The sequence below is a fragment of the Cetorhinus maximus genome, chromosome 14 (genome assembly GCF_964194155.1).
Source record: "Cetorhinus maximus chromosome 14, sCetMax3.hap1.1, whole genome shotgun sequence".
In the NCBI taxonomy this organism is placed as follows: Eukaryota; Metazoa; Chordata; class Chondrichthyes; order Lamniformes; family Cetorhinidae; genus Cetorhinus; species Cetorhinus maximus.
Genome location: NC_135892.1, coordinates 25,839,598 through 25,864,929, shown reverse-complemented (window position 1 = coordinate 25,864,929; position 25,332 = coordinate 25,839,598). Strand labels below are relative to the sequence as shown.

The 25,332-nt window shown below is 44.3% G+C and overlaps 1 protein-coding gene across 3 annotated transcripts in view; it reads left to right on the top strand.

The window, feature by feature from the left end:
* The window catches only part of dzank1 (double zinc ribbon and ankyrin repeat domains 1), a 132,762-nt gene that overhangs the window by 104,914 nt on the left and 2,516 nt on the right, over positions 1-25,332 (top strand). For 2 of the 3 annotated variants that reach the window (XM_078556713.1, XM_078556712.1), the window contains exons 16-19: positions 958-1,057; positions 2,969-3,063; positions 23,592-23,672; positions 24,078-24,205. In XM_078556713.1, the coding sequence (XP_078412839.1) occupies positions 958-1,057; positions 2,969-3,063; positions 23,592-23,672; positions 24,078-24,205 (404 nt within the window). The remainder of the gene's footprint in view (positions 1-957; positions 1,058-2,968; positions 3,064-23,591; positions 23,673-24,077; positions 24,206-25,332) is intronic. The other variant, XM_078556714.1, reaches the window with a different exon arrangement.

The following is a 25,332-nucleotide window of genomic DNA, read 5'->3' as shown; positions in this document are numbered from 1 at the left end:
CACCGATCTCTGAAACACCTCCCAGTCACAGCCCCAATATCTGAAACACCTCCCAATCACACCACCGATCTCTGAAACACCTCCCAGTCACAGCCCCAATATCTGAAACACCTCCCAATAACAGCCCCAATATCTGAAACACCTCCCAATCACACCACCGATCTCTGAAACACCTCCCAATCACAGCCCCAATATCTGAAACACCTCCCAATCACACCACCGATCTCTGAAACACCTCCCAATCACAGCCCCGATATCTGAAACACCTCCTAATATCTTTCCTGTGGTTTCTCAGCTGCAGCCTCCTGCGGCAATTTTCAACTTCCACCTGCCGGCCAAGCAGTCAACCTGGACAGTTGATGGCCAGGAATCTGCATTGATTCATTAAAATGAAGCCCTGTCATTACAATCAGCAGAATCTTCATGTTCCCACCCTCTCCAGGTTCTTCACACGCCACAGAGCTTCCCCACACTCTTCCTGACTTACCCCTAACCACAAAACCTTGCTTATAACTGTCCTCAGCAGAATAATATCCTCAGGGAAAACACAAACTGAGATTACACAGAAAGCTGGGAAGGTGGGGGAAGGACTAAGGAGGTGTGGGGGGCGGGGGGGTGGTTGTGAACAGAATTGATAATGTTCCCCAAGGGGATTTGAACCTATTGTTTTGATACAGAGACTGTTTTTTTTCAGGGTACATTGAATATTAATCATGTGTTACACATTCACTGTGGAAAACTGGAACTGCAAATTAATCCCTTGCAATGACAAATATTTAGAAAAGTAACAACATTCCTTCAATAAATTTGATATTAGGTATATTCACAGCCCTGCAAAACATTTGGAAGTCAGTTGAGTCTATCAACCTAGGGCGAGTTGTCATTCAGTAAAGGCTTGTTGTGATGAGGAGTCACTTGTTCAAGGCACCTCTGTGCATTTTGTTTTCTCCCCAACAGAATATAACAACTAGAAAGTCAGCAAAGCTTTCTGAGAACAACTTCCTTAGTAGTGTGACTGAAGGGGGAAATGGTTACCATGGCAGCCTGACCAGTTTGGGTAAGTTCCAATGGTGCGGAATGGATTTGATGGAACGGGTGGAAGGCAGTGATATTTAGAGGGCAAAATTCCTTCTGTTTGAAAATGTCATTAGGAGTAAAGTCAGTGCAAGATCACCCTGTTTGTATTTTGTTGCTAAAAATATCAGCAGAAGGAATGTGGCTCCTTTCAGGCAGATGCGTCAGTGCAGAAACTGGTTCCACTCAACAAAGTGAGAAAGTGCCATTTTTTTAAAATCGAATTCCACAATTTCTTGATAATTAAGCAATTAATTTGTGCTGTAGATTGTGGACTGCAGGCAGTATCTTTCTATCTGTGTCTAGAATATGTGTTTTTAAAAAAAATAGGCCTTGTTAGAATAACAAAGACGTGTTATTCCTAATGTGGAAAACTCATTACAATGCAAAATAAATTCCTCTTCTCCCCTCCACACCCTTTTTTTGGTTGCTTTTTGTGCCTGGGAATACCTTGTAATGATTTATGTACTTGGACACATAAATCACTTTATTCCTCCACAGCTCCTAGTTTTTCATCATTAAGAAAATATTCTAATTACAATTCCAAAGTGGATGACCTCACTATCTCACACTGAGCTGTGTCTGCCATAGTTTTGCTCTCTCAGTTAATCTAGAAATGGCCCTTTTCAACATCCAGCTCCCAGCTACACCATTTACTGTGGCTCTTCATCTGCAAGCCCTGATATACAACTCTGTATTTCTTCATCCAAGTCATTACTATATATGGTGAAAAACTGAGGCCCCTGTACAGATTCTGGGGAACACCACATGTGTCACAACACACAATCAAAGAACAGTCCCATAATCCATACTCTCATTTCCTACCTCCTAACCAATCGCTAATCAAAGTGATAAGGTTACTTCCAATTCCATGTGCTTTAATTTTTGATAATCTCTTGCCTGGAACCTTACCAAATTCCTTCTGAAAGTGCATACAGACAAATCACTCTCCTATCCACCGTACTCATGGCCTCTTAAAAATACTCAACTGGATTAAACAGTATGATTTACCTTTCTCAAATCCATGCTCTCTTTCATCAGCTTATAATTGTCTGTCCCTGACGATAGATTCCAGTAACTTCCTCACTGATGTTAAACTGTCTGTCCCGCAGTTATCTGATTTCTCTTCCCTCGCCCGCCCCCACCTTCTTACATAATGAAGTGATATTTGCAAATTTGTTTCACGCTAGAGCAGAGAACAAGGCCCTTGTGGCTTGTTCTTTGTGCCTTTGAGGGAGAATTGTAGACTATTTGGGAACACTAGGCCTAACTAGCTTGTCCCTTTTTCAGAGATCACAAGGTAGTTTTGGATAAGGAAGGCCATTCAGCCGATCTGAATTCATTCATCTATTCAAATGCCCTCCTATTGCATTATCCAATTATAGTATTTACTCCTCTCTATCTGAAAGTCTGTTTCATATTTTGATCACTCTTTTGGGAAGAGTGAATGATAGCAGTTCGAAAATGAATTTTTACTGTTTCAATGCTATGTCCCCTGTCCTACTCTAACCATTTAATTTAAAGGTCGACCCACTGACCCACCATTTCCTTCCATCAGCTTTATTTAAAAATGTAAAATTGTTTTGTGCATATTCCAGAGAAGATAAGCGGCAGATATGTTTGGGACATGGTGGGCAAAGACTTGCTGTGTTTTGGAGGTCTTTTGGAAAATGAATCTAATGAACCCTTTGAGATCTGAATAATTTTTCCAGTTTTCGTAATGCAGAAATTTCAGATACCAATTCAGCATAATAAGATGAATTGGTGTCCTGTAACATTAATAAACAGAGTTATATTTGATACCAAACTGCTGGCATTGCTCAAAGGGTTAGCTATGTTAGGTTCTGATGTTACTATGATGGTCATCTTCTCAGTGCAACGTTTCTGTGTGCAGCTAGTGAGTCTCATTCAGGCGGAGCAGACACAAGCAAGAAACCCATAAAATCAAGAAGGAAAAGACAAGTGACAACGAAGGAAGATAGACTGCCAGTTGGTATTCTTTATAACATCCCTTAAATACCGCACAATGCTGACACCCGCTTCTGAGAAACACTTGCTCTTGATTTTATTTCCCTTCATTTCAATTTGTGTAATAAGATGTACGAAAATGATATGTTGCGGAGTGACACACAAAGAGGTCCTAAACTAGGCCATGTCACAAACTGAAGCCCCTCCTTTTCCTTAATATCCTCATCTAACAAAAATCTGTCAATCTCAGTCTTACAACTTAAGTTGGACCGAGGTATTTGGAAGAGTGAGTTCCAGATTTCTACTACCCTTTGTGTGAAAGTGTTTTCTGTTTTTGCTCTGTATGAACCTGGCTCTAATTTTAAGATTGTCACCCTTTGTTCTGTGTTTCTCCACCAGAGGAAATAGTAGTTCTTCTTCACCCTATCAAATTCTTTCATAATTTCCAATCTTCTAAACTCAAAGGGATACAAGTCAAGTTAATTTAATCCTGTTAGTTCTGGGATCACTGAAGCTGAATCTGCACTGTACCCTTCCAAGATCAATGTGTCCTAAGGTGCCCTGAACTGAATACAGCACTCCAGATGGTGTCTGACCGATGCGATACAGAACTGAAGACTACTTCCTCCCTTTGAATTCCAATCCTCTTGGGATAAAGTCTTCAGTCCCATATTTTTCCATCAAAGTCCTCACTGCAGTAATCTATCTGCAGCAGGTTTCCATCCATACCTGTTACATTCACCAATGCACCATGTGATACCGTGGGGTTATAATAATATTAATGGTTGAACTGGTAGAAGGAGGAGAGAATAAAGGGCAAGGAAGTTTTCAACAAGCAGCTATCTCAGATTGTAATGAATCATAGAAGCAACAGCTAAACGATAAACAACTTACATTTATAAAATGTTTTTAATGTAGTAAAACGTTTTCAAGGTACTTAACAGGAGCACAATCAGTCAAAAAAAATTGACACTTTCTGGATTTCATTGGTGCAGTGGATGAGCACAGTCTTTTCATTGAATTCAGCACAGGGTACTGGGATGAAACCCTCTACCACTTTTCGGTCATTCAGATCCGATTTCAGATAAACCCAATGGCTGTATTCATATTTCATGAGCCTACCTCATTTTCACTGCATGCTGGCTTGGTGAAAGAGATGGAGGAATTGAAACAGCTGTCTGAACTCTCATTGTCTCCCAACCTCCTCCTGTACACTCACCTTTCTGTTTCCTATCTGATCTGCCACAGAGATAAAAATTAAAACTAAAAAAAAATTTTCAAAAAAGAAAAAAATGCAAGATAAATGCCATTTTTCTTTTATACTTTTCCTGTCAAACTTTTCTCTGCAGAACAACAGCAGCTGACTGAGTCTGTAATATAATAACTGCTGCAGGAGAGGGGTTTTAACAAGGCAGTGGCAGTAGTTAGTTGAAGCACTTGCTAGTTTGAGTCTCTAACTCTGAAGCTATTCAAAGTACAATATTAGATGGCTCAATTGAAACAGAATTAGAGTCTGTTTTATGTAATAAATAAGGTAACCAGTAAAATGAACTCCTAATAGCCAGGAGTCCACCGCACAATACTCTCCTAAAATGGCAGTCTGACTTGGAGAGACGAGTTGTGCCACCTACAATTCTTGACTTGTATGCTGCTGACAATTGAGCCTAGAAATTGGTCCCCCTCCTGGCACTGTTCAAACTATTAAGGCCCTAATATGGTGGGCAGGAAGAATACACACATTTCCAATTTTTTTTATTCATTCAGGGGATGTGGGCATCGTAGGCTAAGCCAGTATTTATTGCCTATCCCTAATTACCCTTGAGAAGGTGATGGTGAGCTACCTTCTGCTCAGTTCATAGCACCCTCGCCTTTGAATCAGAGGGTTGTGGGTTCATGTCCCACTCCCGGAAACCAAGAACTGTGATTGTACTCGAAAGAGTTGCAATCTGTGACTGTTGATAACTCGAAAGAGTTTGAACTGATGCTGTCCATGTGGTGTGGGCAGTTAGGGATGAAGTTCCAGGATTTTGACCCAGCGACGGTGAAGGAACAGTGATATATTTCCAAGTCAGGATGATGAGTGGCTTGGAGGTGAACTTCCAGGTGGTCATGTCCCCATGTGTCTGCTGCCCTTGTCCTTCTAGATGGTAGTGATCGTGGATTTGGAAGGTGCTGCCTAAGGAGCGTTGGTGAGTTCCTGCAGTGCATCTTGTAGATGGTACACACTGCTGCCACTGTCCACGATGGTGGAGAGAGTGGATGTTTATGGCTGCTTTGTCCTGGATGGTATCAAGCTTCTTGAATGTTGTTGGAACTGCACTCATCCAGGCAAGTGGAGAATATTCTATCACACTCCTGACTTGTGCCTTGGAGATGGCACACAGGCTTTGGGGGGTCAGGAGGTGAGTTACTTGCCACTGGATTCCTAACCTTTGACCTGCTCTCATAACCACAGTATTTGTATGGCTAGCCCAGTTCAGCTCCTGATCAATGGTAACCCCCAGGATGTTGATAGTGGGGGATTCAGCGATGGCAATTCCATTGAATGTCAAGGGACGATGGTTAGATTCTCTCTTGCTGGAGATGGTCATTGCCTGGCATTTGTGTGGCGTGAATGTTACTTGCCACTTGTCAGCCCAAGCCTGGATATTGTTTTTGCACCATATCGTCCCATTCCACCTCATTCATTATGCGTTTGAACATGGACTGCTTCAGTATCTGAGGAGCCGCAAATGGTGCTGAACATTGTGCAATCATCAGCTGCAAAAGCAGCTTAGCTAGTCCCAGTCACCCATGCCTACCCCTTAGCCCTGCAAATTTTTTCTCTTCAAGTACTTTTCCAATTCCTTCTGGAAGCCGACTAAATCTACTTCCACCATCCTTTTAGGCAGTACATTCCTAATTCTAACCACTTGTTGCATAAAACAGTTTTTCCTCATGTTGCCTTTGATTCTTTTGCCAATCATTTTAAATCTGTGTCCTTTGGTTCTTGACCCTTCTGCCAATGGGAACAGTATCTCTCCAACTACTCTGTCAAGATTCCTCAGAATTTTGAACACCTCTATCAAATTTTCTCTCAACATTCTCTAAGGAGAACAGCCCCACATTCTATCAATCTATTCACGTAACTGAAGTTCCTCATCTCTGGAACCATTCTCATAAATTTTCTCTGCATCATCACTAAAGCCTTCACATCCTTCCTAAAATGCAGTGCCCAGAATTTGACACAGCACTTGAGGTGAGGCTGACCATTGTTTTATAAAGGTTCACCATAACTTTCTTGCTTTTGTACTCTACAGGCGGAATCATCCCAGATTTGCACTAAGCAGGAGGGAAAAGAATGTTTTACCCCACTGGCCGCAATGGCGGGTTTTTGCACTATATCGTCCCATTCCGCCTCATTCATTATGCATTCCCGGGAAACACACCGGCTCACTGGCGGTGTATCCTCTGATTCACCCACCCCGCTGTCATCTCAGGCCTTCAGTAAATCGGACGCCATATTTAAAGGCCGCCCCTGCACAGAGCTAGCACTCTTCAAGGGATAGGAATCTGCTGGGAACTGATGGCTGCCAAAGGGAGGAAACATGCTGCCCCAAATTCAGCGATGCCTCCGTCGAGCACCTACTGGGCACAGTGGAGGCCCGCCTTGATGTCCTCTACCCCCACTCTGGGCGAAGGCCAGCAAGCAAGGTAACCAATCCTGCAAGGTAGGCATGGCAACGGTGGTCAGCACCAACGTCCTGCAAAAGAGGTCGGCCATTCAGTGCAGGAAGAGAATGAATGATCTCCATTCCGCCAGGATAAGTCACTCTTCTCATCACTCCCAGCTCACACACTCACAAACCCATCACACTTCCACAGTGATCTCATTCACTGCCAGTTCAAGGGACATTACCATTCACTCTCTCACACATACCTTCATCTGTCTGTGGATCATGTCTTCATCCTGTCGATGGCACCACTCATCCGCCCATGCATGCCAGGCATCCTTATTATCTAGCCTAGCAGGCATCCTGCTTTCACTTTCTCCATCTCTATTCATGCAGGACAAGCTGGCACACAACAAAAGGGAGAGGTCACAGACTGGTGGAGGAATGCCCCACACCAAGGTCCTCACAGACTTTGAAAATAGAGTCATCCAGTTGGCCGACGACGATCTGGACTTTTCCTGTGCTGACGGTGAGATTGGTGGTGCTCAGCAAGTGAGGACCCAGCAGTGCAACATTTGTCAGACAACCATGCTGTGAGTCACTTCCCCTGTACCGCAGTCCATGCTATGCACTAATTATCTCGCCTTGCTTTTGCAGGCACATCTTGGAAACAGCTGAGGGGGACCACGACCCAGGTCCTCGAGTCAAGCCCCGAAGAAACCTCAGAAGAAGAATCCGATGACACCCTCAATGAGGAGCAGTGCTCACCCACATCCTCCACCAGGGCGGAGACACACACCTCAGTGGGACCTAGCTTTAGCAAAGCCTCGGGGTCACAATCTGGTGAGCACATCGCGCTGTCTGTTCCACAGCAGGCGGCGGCAGATAGTTCCCAGGTTTCCAGCATTCGAGAATAGCTGGAAGCCAGAAATCTGCTGAGTCTATGTTAGGTGAGGCGCCCCTGAGCTTATCATACCTCGGTTGCTGGAGCTGCAAAGGCAAGCTCAGGAACATCAGGAAGGGATGTCTGCTGCACTCCTCCGATTGCAAGGCACGACGGAGGAGTCTGCCTGCCTTCAGTCTGAGGTGATAGCGCCGGCATGCCAATGTACCAAGGTCAACACTGGTATGATGGTGGCAGCCATAGAGACCTTGGTCCAGGACATTGGTCTTGCACTGCTGCACAGGCTGAACTCCACCGCTGACGCCATAGTTGGCCTCCAACAGTGTCCATGCAAGAGGGACGCAGGACAGCACGATCTCACTCCAGCTACCCCTTCTCCTCAAGGAGTTAGCCAGGGGCCCTTAGGCACCCTTAGGGAGGAGGATCAGCAGGTACACACCCTGGGACCCAGGTGACTCCGCAAGTGTCCGGCCCATCCAAATCCCCTCTTCCTGTGACTCCAGCAGCTCCAGCTCCACAGGCCATGGAGGGTGGCACAGCCACACAGCAGGACTCCAAAAGCAGGCCGGGGCTCCTCCAGGTCTCGGCCCTCCAGAGGATGCCCATCAAGGTCATCATGGACAGGATGTAGCAGTCAGCAGGCTGTCTCCACCTCTGCTGTGGGTGTTGGGGAAGCTCCAAGGCATAGCGGCAGGGTTAAGAAGCTGTAGTTGCACAGCATGGGCCCAGGTGTTAATCACTTGTACATAATGTTCACTATTGTAAATAAACTTACAAGACTGACTCTATGCCAATGGCTCCTTGTTCTGGTTAGCATTATTCATGTCACTCAAATGTGAAACCTTGGTCCCTGCACAAGATAAAGGCAGGTGTCTCAGTCCAGGGCCTCTCCCCTGCGCTTTGTGCAACCTTCCCAGCACACTGTTGGTGTGCCTTCACTGTCATTGGTCACATCGTCATGTCTGCACCCCGATGGGGCTTATCATTGCTGCCAGAATGTCCTGGGCTGGCAGCACAGAGTTCTGTCATTCTCCCTGTGTGCTCCCAGCACCTTCGAGGCATGGCTGGCCCCCCATTTCATCAGCATCTGTGTCTGGTGACAGCATGGTCCTGAAGGGTTCAGCTCATGCCATAGGATCAGGAGAAGTTAAAGTTTACATGCTGAATCTACATAATATGACACTGTTTACAGAGCACAAACAATCTGGCATTGGCCAAACAGGAGTCAGGCATTCAAATAAGCTATGTGAGAATCTATGGAGTGTCCCCACTGCATGTTGTCATCGTCCTCCTGGAATGTAGGGACTGTGGGCATCCGCTGTGTCCCCATGACAGGAGCCTTATCACAGGGGATAATGTGCGCTGCCACCAGCCAGACAGGAGCCAAGCGTTCACAGATGCAATATGAGGATCACGGTGCCTCCTCACTGCATGTCATCATCATCCTCCACAAATCCAGCAGCTATGAGGGCCTTCCCAGTGCGCCTACCTCATTTGGCTAGTGCGATGGCCTCATCACCGTCATCCTCCTCACTCTCATAAAAACAAAAAGCTAAAAGCTACTGCGGATGCTGGAAATCCAAAACAAAAACTCGAAACGTTAACTGATTTCTTCTCCGCCGATGCTGCCAGACTTGCTGAGTTTTTCCAGGTAATTCTGTTTTTGCTCCTCACTCTCATCTCTGTCAACATCCTCCTCATCGGAGGAGACTTGCAGCTCCTCCATCTACTCCTCAGCCAGTTCATCTCCCTGTTGCAGTGCCAGGTTGTGAAGGGTGCAGCAGGCAATGCCAATGCGTGACACCCTCTGTGGACTGTATTGCAGGGTTCCACCAGACCGGTCCAGGCATTGGAACCTCATTTTCAACATTGCAGTGGTTTTGCTCCACCAAGGTGCGAGTTGCAGAATGAGCCTCGTTGTACATTCTCTCAGCTGCACTCTGAGGCTGCCACACAGCCATCATCAGCCATGTCCTTTGCGAGTAGCCCTTGTCCCTGAGGAGCCAACCCTGCAGCCTCTCTGGACCCTGGAAGACGTAAGGGATCTGTGACCTATTGAGAATGTAGGTGTCGTGGACGGTCCCTGGGAACCGTGCGCAGACCTGCAGGATAAGTTTGTGGTGGTCGCACACCAGCTGCACATTCAGCGAGTGGAAGCCCTTGTGGTTGGCGTAGTTGACTGGTTATTACCATGGAGATCTGAGTGTAGTCGATGGCACTCTGCACCTGTGGGAAACCTGAGATCTGGGCAAATCCCAGCGCTCTTGCATCCTGGCTTTCCTGATCCCAGGTGAAATGGACAAAGTTGTGTGCCTTTGCAAATATGGCGTCTTGGATGCATTTGTGTGTGGAGGCTTGCGATATCCCACAGAGGTCACCTGTGGAGCCCTGAAAGGAGCCACTGGCGTAAAAATTGAGCACTGCAGTCACTTTCACGGCCACTGGCAGTGGATGCCCTCCATGTCCCTGTGGCGCCAAATCCTGCAGGAGGTGGCAGATGTGACCGACCAGTTCCTTGAACATGCACAGTCTTCTGCGACACTGGTTCTTGGTCATCTGCAGGAATGCGAAGCACCGTCTGTAGACCTGGGGTCTAGCTAGGCGCCAACCAGTGGCAGGAGCTCCAGCTGCCCCTTCTTCCAGAGGGTGTTACTCATCCCTCTGTCTAGCTAGGCGCTTCTGTCGCTCCCTTCTCTTTCGTCTTCACTCTCTGTAAGCCATGAGGCATACAGCTAGTTCACCAGGCTCCATGCTCCTGGTGTACTCCTCCTGCAGGATGAAAGAGAGAGATGCATGGGTGTACTAAGAACCTCTCTTAGTTAAGTCTGAAGGCCCCTTAATGCATCCCAGAGAGTGCTGACCACCACTTAGATGGCCAGAGTTTAGTGCGCTGCATAGCTGCCCGACCCCACCCACCTCTGCCCCACTCCACCTGACCGATTGGCGGCAGCTTTGCCCATTGGACTGCATGCTGTGCTCTTAGCTCAGGTACCTGCACTGCAAGGCTGCCCTGTTAGCCTGAACCATGGGGAATACTGATTCAAACCCGAATGATGATCTTGCAAGGGGTTGGTACAACGTGCCCAGTCGTCCAATTGTTCTGCAGTCCAGTAAAACGCTTTGTAGTCTGAGCCCGAGATGGGGCATTTGGTGGCACTTTCATGCCTCTGCATTGCTTGAGCGGGCAGATAAGCAAGAGCCCAATTCCAAGAATGTCAACGTGGCTGTGCCTGCACTGTCTCAGCTGCTCAGCTGCGGAGGAAAGGTCACTTTATAGCAGGTTTCCCTAATGCGTGGCCGCTTCTCTCCACCACCCACCCACCCCTTGCATATGCTTGTGCACCACCATCAGACTGGGCTGCCTTGCCCCCCCAACTCACCTCAGACACAATGCAGCCCTTGCACCCCCCGCAACTCACCCCAACTACAGTGCAGCTCTTGCCCCAGCACCGCGCTGTCAGCCAGCTGGGAAATAGCGATTTGTCTGTGCCCTCGCCTGAACATGTGGCGCCTCAACCTTGAAGTCGAACAGGCAACCCTCAGGAGCGCTGTGCAACGTTAGTGTGCACTCACCTCTGAGTTCCCCTTGAAGTTCAGCTCACCAGGTGCACACCTTTTAAATGCTGTTGTGAAGCACGTCAGACATGCTTGGATGATCCTGCGTGGGGGGTGATTTCGGCTAGCAGGGCTTATAATGATCTGTAGATGTATTAAAATGACGTTCCTGATGTCGGGCAGCAGGAAACATGGTCCGCTATTGACAGGTGGAGCGGACGATCGCAAACTGGTTTCAAGACGTTGTGAAGCCGATTTTTGGCCTTCCCGCCACATTGTCCGCTCATGCCCACCATGACGCCCAACAGCAACGGGGATGGAAAATTCGGGCCTATGGCTCTATTTATAAAACCCAAGAGCCCCTACTGTGTGTTTGTAACCACTTTCTCAACTTGCCCTGCTACCTTTAACAATTTGTTCACATATTCCCCCACCCCCGTCCCCCAGGTCGCTCTGTTCCTGCCACCCCTTTAGAACTGTGCCCTTTAGTTTAGTACAACGCACTTCTCTATCCACCTCACAGTTCACTATGCTTCCAAGTTTTGTGTCATCTGCAAATTTTGAAATTGTGCCCTATACACCCAAATCTAGGTCATTAATATATTTCAAAAAAAGGAGTGATCCGAGTATCAACCCCCGGAGAACACCACATTATACCTCCCACGAGTCTGAGAAACAACCATTCACCACTACTCTCTGCTTCCTGTAACTCAGCAAACTTCACATCCATGCTGCTACTGCCCCTTTTATTCCATAGGTTTCAACTTTTCTAGCAAGCCTTTTATGTGGCACTTTATCAAATGTCTTTTGGAAGTTCATACTGACCATCCTTAAACTTGTTTTTTACCTCATCAAAAAACTCAATCAAGTAAACATTTGCCTTTAACAAATCCATTCTGAATTTCCTTAATTAGTCTATACATCTATGTGTCCCAGATTCTAAAAGATTTTCCATCACCGAGGTTAATGTGACTGGCCTGTAGTTTCTGGGTTTATCCTTACAACCTTTTGGAACAAGGGTTATGGGGAGCAGACAGCAAAGTGGAGTTGAGAGCACAACCAGATCAGCCATGATCTTATTGAATGGTGGAGCAGGCTCAAAGGGCTGAATGGCCTACTTCTGCTCCCAAGTCCTTTGTTGCTGTTTGTTCCTATGGGTGTAACATTTTCAATTCTCCAGTCCTCTGGCACCATCCGTGTAACCAAGGAGGATTGGAACATTATGGCAAGAACCTCTACATTTTCCACCCTTACTTCCCTCAGCATCTTTGGATGCATCCCATTCAGTCCCGGTGACTTTAGGTACAGCCAGCCTTTCTAATATCACCTCTTTAGCAATTTTTAGTGCATCAACTATCTTAACTACCTCCTCTTTCATTATGACTTCGGCAGCATCTTCTTCCTTTATAAAGCCAATGCAAAGTATTTTGTATCTCAACCTTGCCCTTTGTCTCCATGCGAACGTTTCCTTTTTGATCCCCAATTGGCCTCAATCTTTCTATTACTACACTTTTACTATTTTTATGCTGATAATTGACTTTTGGATTCCCTTTCATGTTAGCTGCCTACCTCTTTTCATACTCTCTCTTTGCCCCTCATATTCTTTTTTTCACTTCCCATGTGAACTTTCTAACTTCAGCCTGGTTTTCAACCTGACATCTATAATGCACAAACTTTTACTGCTTAATGTTACTCTCTCTTTCCAGCAAGCTGTGGCTTTGGTTGCCTCTAATCAAAAACTAAGGCAGACAAAGCAGCAAAAACTAGTAGTAGGCCAGAGGATTGAGAATTTTTTAGGAACCAGCAGCGGATGACTAAAAAGCTAATAAAGAGGGAGAAAATTGATTATGAAAGTAAATTGGCAAGAAATTTAATAACAAACAGCAAGAGCTTCTACGAGTATATAAAAAGAGAGTAGCTAAAGTGAACGTGGGACCCTTGGAGGATGCGACTGGAAAATTGATAATGGCAGATAATTTAAACCAATATTTTGCTTCGGTCTTCACAGTGGAGGACACTATAAACATTCCAAAGTTATCTGATAAGCAAGTAGTTAATGGAAGGAAAGATCTTGTAACAGTCTCTGTCACGAGGGACAAAGTATTTGAGAAACTAATGGGACTAAAGGTAGACAAGTTGCCAGGACTTGATGGCCTCCCAAGGATCTTAACGGAAGTGGCTGCAGAGATAGTGGAGGCATTGGTCGAAATATTCCAGAACTCACTGAATTTCGGGAGGGTCCCAGTGGTTTGGAAACCGCTAATGTGATGCCCCTGTTCATGAAGGGAGTGAGACAAAAAGCAGGAAACTATAGGTCAGTCAGCCTAACATCTGTCGTTGGGAAAATGCTAGAGTCCGTTATTAAGGAAGAAATAGCAGGACATTTAGAAAAGCTTAACGCAATCAAACAGAGTCAACATGGTTTTGTGAAAGGGAAATCATGTTTGACAAAATTGCTAGAGTTCTTTGAGGATATAACAAGCAGAGTTGATAAAGGGGAACCGGTAGATGCAGTGTATTTGGATTTCCAGAAGGCATTCCATAAGGTGCCACATAAAAGGTTATTGCACAAGATAAGAGTTCACGGTATTGGGGGTAATGTATTACCATGGATTGAGGATTTGTTAACGCACAAAAGACAGAGTCAGGGTTAATGGGTCTTTTTCAGGTTGGAAAGACATAACTAGTGGAGTGCCACAAGGATCAGTCCTAGGGCCTCAGTTATTTACTATCTATATTAATGACTTGGAGGAGGGGGCAGAATGTAATGTATCCAAATTTGCTAATGATATAAAAATAGGTGGGAGGGCATGTTGTGATGAGGACATATGGAATCTGCAAGGGGATATAGACAGGTTGAGTGAGTGGGCAAAAACTTGACAGATGGAGTTTAGTGTAGGAAAGTGTGAGATCATGCACTTTGGTAGGAAGAATCAAAAGGCAGACTATTATTTAAATGGAGAGAAACTCCAAAAAAGTGCAGCACAGAGGGATCTGGGTGTTCTTGTGCATGAAATACCAAAGGTTAGAATGCAGGTGCAGCAAGTAATTAAGAAGGCAAATGGAATTTTGGCCCGTATTGCTAGGGGGTTGGAGTTTAAAAATAGGGATGTCTTGTTACAACTGTACAGGGTGTTGCTGAGGCCGCACCTGGAGTACTGTGTACAGTTTTGTATTTAAGAAAGGATATGCTGGAATTGGAGGCAGTTCAAAAGAGATTCACTAGGCTGATTCCTGGGATGAAGGGGTTGACTTATCAAGAACAACTAAACAGGTTAGGCCTTTATTCATTAGAGTTTAGAAGAATGAGGGGTGATCTTATTGAAACTTACAAAATTCTGAGGGCTTGATAGGGTAGAGGTTGAGAAGATGTTTCCACTAGTGGGTGAATCTTGAACTAGGGGACAAAGTTACAGAATAAGGGGACACTCATTTAAAATGAGATCTCTCTGGGGGTAGTGAATGTCTGGAATTCTCTACCTCAGAGAGTTGTGTAGAAAAGATCACTGAAAGTATTTAAAGAGGTAGATAGATTTTTGAAATATCGGGGAGTTGAGGGCTGTGAGGAGCTGGCACGAAAGAGGAGTTGAGGCCTGGGGCGAATCAGCCATGATCTTATTGAATGGCGGGGCAGGCTTTAGGAACCGAATGACCTACTCCTGCTTCTATTTCATATGTTCTTATGTACTTTCCCCTTGATGGGAATGCACCCTGACTCTTTAAAGGCAGTCCATTGTTCGATTACAGTTTTGCCTGCCAATCTTTGATTCCAATTTACCCAGGACACATCCGTTCTCACGCCAGTGAAATTGACCCTCCTCCAATTAAGTATCTTTTTACTCTAGATTGCTCCTTGACCTTTTCCATAGCTAATCTAAATCTTATGATACTGTGATCATTGTTCCCTGAATGTTTCCTTTCTGACACTAGACCCACCTCCTTCCCCAGAACCAGATCCAGCAATGTCTCTTTCCTTGTTGGGCTGGTAACGTAATGATCAAAAATAATCTCCTGAATACACTTTAGAAACTCTTCCCCCTCTCTGCCCTTTACACTATTACTATCCCAGTTTATATTAGGATAATTGAGTCCCCCATTATTACTACTCTATAGTTTTAGCCCCTGAAATTTTCTTGCTAATTTGCACCTCTGTGTTTCCCACTAGTTGGTGGCCTAAAGAATACACCCTGTAGTGTAATGGCATCTCTGTTGTTTCTTAGCTCTAACCAAACAGACTTTGTTCTTGACCACTCCAGGGAACCTTGCCTCCTGCACTCTCTCTCCAGCTATGCATTCATCTGTTCTATCCTCCTATTCCTACATCCACAATCGCGCGGCTCCGGGAGAAATTTGAGGTCCTGCTTAGGATCATGTCCCTCTTTCACCCTATGTCGTTGGTACCGATCTGGAGCACGAACTCTGACTGTTCACCCTTCCCCCTCAGAATATTCTGAAGCCACTCCCAAGGTACTAGGGAGGCAGTATAGCATCTTGGAATCAGTTCGACGGGCACAAAAAATTCTGTAGTTAGGGGATATTCTATCACTATTGCTTTCCCGATTTTCCTCTTGTCCTCATATACAACCAAACCACTCATGGTGTTACAGACTTTGCTCTGGCCTCACTACCCAGAGGAATCGATACCCTCACAAGCCTTTAAAATTGAATATAGTTGGAGTGCGCAATGCACTCCGGGGACTCTTGCACTACCTGCCTGGACCTCCTGGACTGCCTGGTGGTCACCCACTCTCTCTGCCCGCACACTCTTAAGCTACAGGGTGACCACTTCTAGAAATGTGCTGTCCGCATAGCTCTCAGCCTCATGGGTGCACTGCAGTGATTGCCAGCTACTCCTCAAGCTCTGAAACTGGAGTTCAAGCTCCTCCAACTAACAACATCTGCTGCACATATAGTTGCCCAAGAGGAAAGGAGTGTTCTAGAGTTTCCACATAGCACAGGATGTGCATTCCATGGGATTGAGATGCCCTACCATGCCTCTATTTATTAGACAATTAACTAACTTAACAGAAATAACACCTAAAAGAAAAACACCAGCTTCTGTACGTAAAAAAAAATAAAAAGCAGCACCTCGTTTCCCCTCTGAACCAAATTCCCACTTGTACCAAATTCCTGACTTTAGCATTTTGTGAATTCTGTACTCAGTTCTGTGGTCACTCTGTGTAGTATAAAATACTGTTTGCTTATATAGAGCTGATGTCTTACTCAAGTTACAACTGCTAACTCAACTTCCTGCTCACAATAATCAACATCTATTCAGGCAACCATTTTCAGCTGATTGACGGTTAGCTGGCCCTGACAGGCAGTTTCTGTTAACTAGTAGCTTAACTAGCTTGCAGTTTCTTTTACAGTTTTTCAAACTCTAAATCAAATTCTCAATGTTAAACTAAATTTCAGCTTGAGAAACAACAGGAAATTCACACTTGCACCAAATTCCTAACTTTAGCGCTCTATTAACACTGCCCTCACTATGATCACTCTGTGGTAGCAAATGCTTTTTACTTATATAGAGTTTATGACTCACACCCATTTTACATCCTTACCCACTGTACTATCCTCATTCCTGGCCCAGGCTTCCACAACCTCTGATGCATGCCCCCATACCTGAATCAGGCCATGACCTGACCCATTCCTCAATCTCTCTTGAGTAGATCGTACTGTGGTCCAAGTGTAGGTTGACTACTGTATTTGCTGACTGCGCTTTCGACATTTTCACTGGGATCTGGTGTTGGCCTCAATCATCCACATGCACCCTGAATGCAGTAAGCTTGGCAGCTACTTCTTCCACTGCAGTAGCCTTGAGAGCTCCTCTGCAGCAAGTATTCTGTCTCCAATTCGGCACAATACCCAACAAGAGTTGAGGATCCCACCTCCAGCTTCCAAATTACCCCAGGGTTGGAAATAGGAATGTGGTCATGAGACCATCTCCAGGACAACTGGAAAATATAGTCACCTAATCCTACCTCACCAAAGAGACCGACAGTGGAAAATCTCCTCTAGCCTCGTACTCCTCCAAGAAAAGCTGCACTCATCTAAGTCTAGCCTCTTGCGCATCTCTGGTTTTAATCATTCCACTATTGGTGGCCAAGTCTTTAACCGCCTCGGTAAGCTCTGGAATTCCCTTCCTAAACTTCTCCAGCTCTCTATCCTCCTTTAAGACACTCCTTAAAATCTACCTTTGGGCAGGCTTTGGATCATCTGCCCTAATAAATTCTTATGTAGCTCAGTGCCATATTTTTATGATGGTGCTGTGAAGCACCAAAGGATGTTTTATTATGTTAAAGGCATTATATAAAAGTATACAGATGAAATCTTTACAAGTGTTTCTGAATGCTAACCTTCAGCTGTTTCCATACTACTGCTGAGCCTACTGTTGGTTTACTGTTGGTAAACTCACCTTAACTTCTATTTTATGTTCTTAATTATCTCTTCAGCCACCTCTGTCAAAATTTTGCTCTTTAGGATTGAAAAGAAAATGACTCACCCATGCATTTTTTTGTCCTATAGTCTCTGAAACTCTGTCTCTGTCACCTTACCACCTCCAAACTCAGGCATTGTTACCGTGATTCTTCACTGTCTCTGCATCCATGGTCATCATGTTTGAATGGGGAAGCTTTAGGCCAGCTTTATTAACAAAGTGTGCATGTTGCTGTCTCAATTGCTGCTTAGTTACATCCACGTATACAGCAAAAACCTGCATTTATACAGTGCCTTCAACAAAGAAAAAACATCCCAATACCCTTCACAGAGGTATAACTGATGAAAATGGAGGCTAGCCAAAGAAGGAGATATCAAGGCAAATTATTTGATTTTCAGGAGTGTCTTAAGGACGGAAAGGGAGGTGTTGAACTTTAAGGGGCAAATTCCAGATGTTAGGGTCAAGATGACTGAAGTTACAGCCACCAATGGTGAACTGAAATGGACAGACTGTACAAGAGCCTGGATATTGTGTTCTCATGGCAGGGTTGGGGGTGCGGGCGGTGGGTGAGTAGCAGTTCTGTATAAGGTTACAGAGAAAGGGAGGGGCAAAGCCATGAAGGAATTTAAAGAAAATGATGAGAATTGGGGGCATTGGTGACCAGAAGACAGTGTAGTTGGCAAGGACAGATGTAACAGATGAGCAGACCCTATAACATAGAAAAATTGACCAAAGCAAGTCACAGAAAACAAGAAACAGGTGTTTTCAAGTCAGCAAACTGTGACTAGTGGAGTGCCGCAAAGATCAGTGCTGGGACCTCAACTACTTAGAAGCGATATTAGAAACTTAGAGGAAGAGAAAGAGAGTGATGTATCTAAGTTTGCTGACGATACAATGCTAGGTGGAAATGTAAGCTGTGAGGAAGACACAAAGAGGCTGCAAAGAGATATAGACAGGTTAAGTGAGTGGGCAACAAGGTGGCAGATGGAGTATAATGTGGGAAGTGTGAGGTTGTTCACTTTGGTTATAAGAACAGAAAAGCAGAATATTTTTAAAAGGTGTGGAACTTGTAAATGTTGATGTTCAGAGAGTCTTGGTTGCACTTGTACAAGGAACACAAAAAGTCTGCATGAAAGTACAAGTAATTAGGAAAGCAAATGGCATGTTGGCCTTTATTGCAAGAGTATTGGAGTACAAGAATAAAGAAGTCATGCTACAATCATGTAGGACTTTGGTGAGACCACACCTGGAATAGTGTGTGTAATTTTGGTCTCCATGTTTAAAAAAGGATTTACTTGCATTGGAGGCAGAACAGCGAAGATTCATTAGATTGGCCCTTGGGAGGAGAGGGTTGCCCTGTGATAAAAGGCTGAAAAGATTGGCTCTATATTTTCTGCTGTTTAGAAGAATGGGAGGTGATCTCATTGAAATACTCAAGATAACGAAGGGGTTTGACAGGGTAGACTCTAGGATGTTGTTTCCCTTGCTGGGGAATCTGGAACAAGGGGGCACAGTCTCAGGATAAGGTGTCGATCATTTAGAACAAAGATGGAGAAATTTCTTCAAAGGGTTATGAATCTTTGGAATTCTCTACCCCAGAGAGTTGTGGATGCGCTATAATTGAATATATTTAAGGCTGAGTGGACAGATTTTTGGTCTCTCAGGGATTCGAGGGATATGGGGGAGTAGGCTGGAAAGTAGAATTGAAGCCCAAAATAAGCCATGAATGGTGCAGCAGGTTCGGCAGGCCATATGGTCATCTTGAGCTCTTATTTCTTATAATCATATGTTCAACCCTCGCTAGAGGTTTTGAAGTGGTACATAAAATGGGTTTTGAGAAGCTTTTTCAAGCAGAACATTACAGGGAGCAATGTTCCTTTTAACTTCTGTTTGCTAAACGCAGTCGACTTGTTGCACTGCGTGGTCCCCTTAAAATTGACATGCTTAAGGAACATTGCTTGTGCGTGGCCTATTTGTTCCAATGCACGCACATTCCTGATTGCTGCACAGCGGCTCATCCTTACACTGTTGATGGAACATTGACAGGGAGGGAGTTTGAGATAGTAGGACTCTGTCAACAGCAATATATATGTAGATACAAATTATAGCACCGAAACAAGCCATTCGCCCCAATTAATCGGTATTAGTGATAAAAACAAAAAGCTAAAAGCTACTGCAGATGCTGGAAATCCAAAGCAAAAACAGAATTACCTGGAAAAACTCAGCAGGTCTGGCAGCATCGGTGGAGAAGAAATCAGTCAACGTTTCGAGTCTTCATGACCCTTCGGCAGAACTGAAGCATAGTTAGGAGAAAGATGAAACATAAGCTGGTTTAAGGTGGGGGGGCGGGGGGAGAGAGAGAAGTTGAGGGTGTGGTGATTGTGTATCTCCACAATCACCACATCCTCAACTTCTCTCTCTCCCCCCGCCCCCCCCACCTTAAACCAGCTTATGTTTCATCTTTCTCCTAACTATGCTTCAGTTCTGCCGAAGGGTCATGAAGACTCGAAACGTTGACTGATTTCTTCTCCACCGATGCTGCCAGACCTGCTGAGTTTTTCCAGGTAATTCTGTTTTCGTAATCGGCATTAGTGTTTATGCTCCACATGAACCTCCCTCGTACTTACCTAGCTTGCTCTTAAATACATCTATGTTAGTCTCCTGAACTACTTCAAACCACTTTCTGGTAAAAGAAGTTTCTCCTGACTTCCTTATTGGATTTGTTAGTGACTATCTCATATTTATGACCCCCGATTTGATTCTCTACAAGTGGAAACATTTTCTTTATGTCTACCCTATCAAACCCCTTCAGAATTATAACAACCTGTTTTAGGTCATCACTTAGCCTTCCCTTCAGCTCCAGCCTGTTCAGCCTGATTGTTATAATTTCTCAGCTCTGGTATCATTTCAGGTTGTATAATTTTTTCACATTAACCAAACATGTACTTACTCCCTGAAATAGGAGCATATTCAGCACTGAAATACAGTGCACACAGTTTATGAATCATGGTCAGCAAAAGGCACATTACTCAAGGTTATTAATAGACATTTTCTTATTGTGTCAGAATAGGTTTTATACACAGATAATTTATCATCAAGCTGAATGCTGATCACTATTGGGAGTGGCATTTGTATCGGCAAAAAAAATCCCACAATCTTCCTTAGCCAACAAGTTAGTAAGCTCTGATGGCAATAAAGGAACCAGTTCCCCAAAACAGCAAATGAGACAATTGATTTTTATGTTACAATACTTTGTTGTAGTGTTGGTTGAGTCAGAACACCAAGAGAACAGTGCATTGGAATCTTTATATCTACCTAAATGAGCAGACCTCTATTTGCTCCTTAGCCGAAAGATGGTACCTCCAACAGCACAACACTCCCTCAGTGAAGCACGGAAGAATTCACCCAGTTTGTGGTCTTGAACTTAGAATATAGCTTGAATATTCTAAAAAGACAGGCTGACACATCATTGTTCCTAGTTCAGTGCTGATTTGACTGGGGCACTTGTTCCTTGATACCAATTTGACTGGGATCCCTGCTTTCTTTGTGTCAACTTTTATAAGGATTCAGGATTTCTTCTGCCTTATTCAGCACAGCCACAGTAGCAGAGGTATGCAGAATCCCTTATAATATAGACAAATATCTGTGAGATTCTCACTAAATAACTTGAGTGAAGTCTAATGCCAATATTATTCTGGAAAACAACCATTTCTTTCACCAGGAGCATGACAGAATGGAAGTAGTGTAGAATGCACAACTTAGATTCAAAGTTTTAAAACCCAGTACTTTTAGTATTATCTTACCTTTCAAACCAATTTTCTGTTTAATACGTCTGTTCCTTTTTTTATTCATTCACGGGATGTGAGCATCACTGGCAAGGCCCATCACTAAATGCCCTAAGAAGAAGGCGGACAGCCAGCTGCAGACTGCGTGATGAAACAATTTCTATAGTAGTGTTAGGTGGGGAATTCAAGGATTTTGTCCCAGTAATGATGAAGGAGTAATAATATATTTCCAAGTCAGTCTGATGTGTGACTTGGAAGTGATGATGTTCCCATGCGTCTACTGCGCTTTTCCTTCTAAGTAGTAGAGATCTCGGATTTGTCAAAGAAGCTGCAGTACATCTTGTGGATGGTGCACACTGGAGCCACATTGCATCAATGGTGAAGGGATTGAATGTTTGAGGTGGTGGATTGAGTGTTAATCAAGTGGGCTGCTTTGTCCAGGATGGTGTTGAGCCTTTTGAGTGTTATTGGAGCTGTGTTCATCAGGGCAAGTGGAGAGTATTCCATTACACTGTGACTGGTGATTTGTAGCTGGTGGACAGGCTTTGGGGAGCCAGGCGGTGAGTCAGTTGCCGCAGAATACCCAGCTCTGACTTGTTCTTGTAACCACAGTGTTACTTGCCACATCAGCCTAACCCTGGACTGCTTCAGTATCTGAGAAATTGAGAATAGTGCTGAACACTGTGCAATCATCAGTGAACATCCTGACTTCTGACCTTATAATGGAGGTAAGGTCATTGATGAAGCAGCTGAAGATGGTTCGACCTAGGAGCTCTTACAGCAATGTAATTGGGCTGTGATGACTGGCCTCCAACAACCACAACCATCTTTCTTTTGGCTAGGTTTAACTCCAGCAAGTAGAGAGTTTTCACTTTCATTAATTTAAATTTTTGCTAGGACTCCTTAGTGCCACACTTGGTCAGGTGCTGCCTTGACATCAAGGGTAATCACTCTCACCCCACCTCACCTCTGGAATTCAACTCACTTGTCCATGTTTCGACCAAGGCTATAATGAAGTCTGGAGCTGAGTGGCCCTGGTGGAACCCAAACTGAGTATTGGTGAGCAGGTTGTTGATGAGTAAGTGCCACTTGATAGCACTATAAGTGACGCCTTCATCATCTTGATGATGTGGGCTGATAAGAGTGAATTGGTTAGATTGGATTTATTCCACTTCTTGTGGACAGGACATACCTGGGCAATTTTTCATTTTGTCAGGTAGATGTTAGTGTTGTAGCTATACTGGAGCAGCTTGGCTAGAAGTGCAGCTAGTCCTGGAACACAAGTCTTCGGCTCTACAGTCCATGTTTGACATGATGTCATGAGACTTCAGGGGGTTTCAGAATTAATGCCTCCCTCCCAACTGTCTACTACTGTCACCACCTTTGGTGGGACTGTCCTGTCAGAGGGACAAGACATATCCAGGGACTGTGTTGGAGCAATCACCTGGCTGATAGTCTTACAGAATTGAAGCTATATCAGTGTATGTGGAACTGTTCTCCCAATTTTGGCACAAAGTTCCGATTACAAAGGATACACAACATAAAAATAGGCATTGGCCTAACCAGTCCATGTCGGTGTTTATGCTCCACCAAGCTTCCTCTCATCTTTCCTCATCTAAATCTACCATCATAACCATCTATTCCCTTCTCCCTCATTTGTTTGTCCAGCTTCCCCTTAAATCTATACTATTCTCTTTAACCATTTCCTGTGGTAGTGAGTTCCACATTTTCACCGCTCTTTGGGTAAAAAAAAAATTCTTCTAAGTTTGTGAGGAGAACTTTGCAGAGTGTACCTTTGTCATGCCTGCATTGATGCCAAATAGTCTATCGAGTTTTATTCTTATTAAACACTTTAATTGTAGCAATTTGATATAATTGAATGGTTTGCTAGGCCATTTAATAAGACAGTTAAGAGTCAACTATGTTGTTGTGATTCTGGAGTCACATATAGGCCAGACGAGGTAAGGACGGCAGATTTCCTTCTTAAGAGGCATTAGTGAACCAGTTGGACTTTTACGACAATCTGATAGTTTCATGATCATCAATACTGTTAGTTAAATAAGCCTGGAATAAAATGCTACTAACTGAATTTAAATTCACACCTCTGGATTACTAGTCCAGTAACATAATCTATATGCTACCATTCCTGTACTTGGAACACGTGGTGCGTGAGTCTTGAATGAACTGCATGGTGGTATTGCTCTCTCTTACTGCAGCTCAATGACAGACAATTACTGAAGGCAGTGGGACCAACTGGCTTGGGGAGAGTCTCAGAGATACAGCAGTTGCTTGATGAAGTAAGTTCCTTCTAGTACTATTTGATCAATGAGAATGCTGAATTGCTCTATATAATAGCACGTGAGTCAGTAACCAGAGGAGACAGATGTAATATAATCAGTGCCAGAGGAGAGATGAGAATTTTTTATGCACCAAGTTGTAATGATCTGGAATGCACTGCCTGAAAGGGTGGTGGAAGCAGATTCAATGGTAACTTTCCAAAAGGAAATGGAAAAGAAAAAAATAGAAGGCTATGGGGAAATTGAACAGATCTTTCAGAGAGCAGCAAAGGCATGCTAAGCCAAATGGCTTCCTCTTGTGCTCTTTGATTCTATATAAAACTACTGAAGGTGTTCTTTTATAACCTCATTACTTCTACCATTTAAAAAAAACATTGTGCTCTCTGCATTTGTGACCTCCTCCAGGGAGCAGATCCAAACTGCAGCAACAATGACGACAGGCCAGCCTTAACTGTGGCCGTGATGAATCAACATCATGAGGTGGTCCCGGTTCTGGTGCAGAAGGGAGCAGACATTAACCAACAGTCAGGGCCGTAAGTAGAAAAAAACAGGCACTCAGTTTTCCAGGGCTCAGTGCATCTGAAGGAGTGGAACTGTTTGGTTTGCGCTTTTACCTTTGGGCAGTGCTACTAGGCTAATTTCCGGGATGAAGGGGTTGTCTTATGAGGAAAGGTTGACCAAGTTGGGCCTATACTCATTGGAATTTCGAAGAATGAGAGGTGATCTTATTGAAACATAAGATTCTGAGGGGACTTGACAGGGTAGATGCTGACAGGATGTTTCCCCTCATGCGGGAATTTAGAACTAGGGAGCACAGTTTGAAAATAAGGAGTCTCGCATTTAAGACAGAGATGGAGAGAAATTTCTTCTCTTATAGGGTCATTTGCAATTCTCTTCCCCAGAGCAGTGGAGGCTGAATTATTGAATATATTCAAGGCTGAGTTAGATTTTTGATTAACGAAGGAGTCAAGAGTTAAGGGGGGACAGGCAGGAAAGCGGAATTAGGGCCACAATCATAAGCCATGATCGTACTGAATGGAAGACAGGCTTGATGGGCTGAATGGCCTATTCCTGCTCCCATTTCTTATGATCTGATCATGAGACAAGTGACATTTACCTGTCATTGAAATATCATGAACTATTGGCATGATGTTGGGTTGCAGCAACAAGTGTGTGGGGAAAGGTCTTCACTGTCATAACTTCTAGCTATTCAGCTTTAAAATGAGGCAGGGACTTTCCTGTAATTTGTGAACCTTACTAGGAAACATTCTCAAGAATTTACAAACAAAACAAAGCTCCATCAATTTTTATTTTAAAAACGCTTGTGCATTTGTTCCAAAGTGTTTAAAACAGTTGGAAAGTATTTTCAATAATGGCAGTTTGCTGTGGCCATGATTTTAACGGGATGGGGTCAATGCATGTGAGGTGGGGGGTGGTGGTGGGGACCAGGGTGAACGACAAGCTCTCATGCCAATGTCCTGGGGAGATCATAGTTCCTGGACCATAATTGTGTAAGATCAGAGCCCCAGGCAAACCAGACAGGAATCACTGCCTGGCCAGTGGACATAAACAGGCATTTCAACTTCAGGATGCCACCCACGGGAAAGGAACAGAAATCTCGATCAGTGGGAAGAGGGTGAGGGATGTTGTTTAGGCAAGA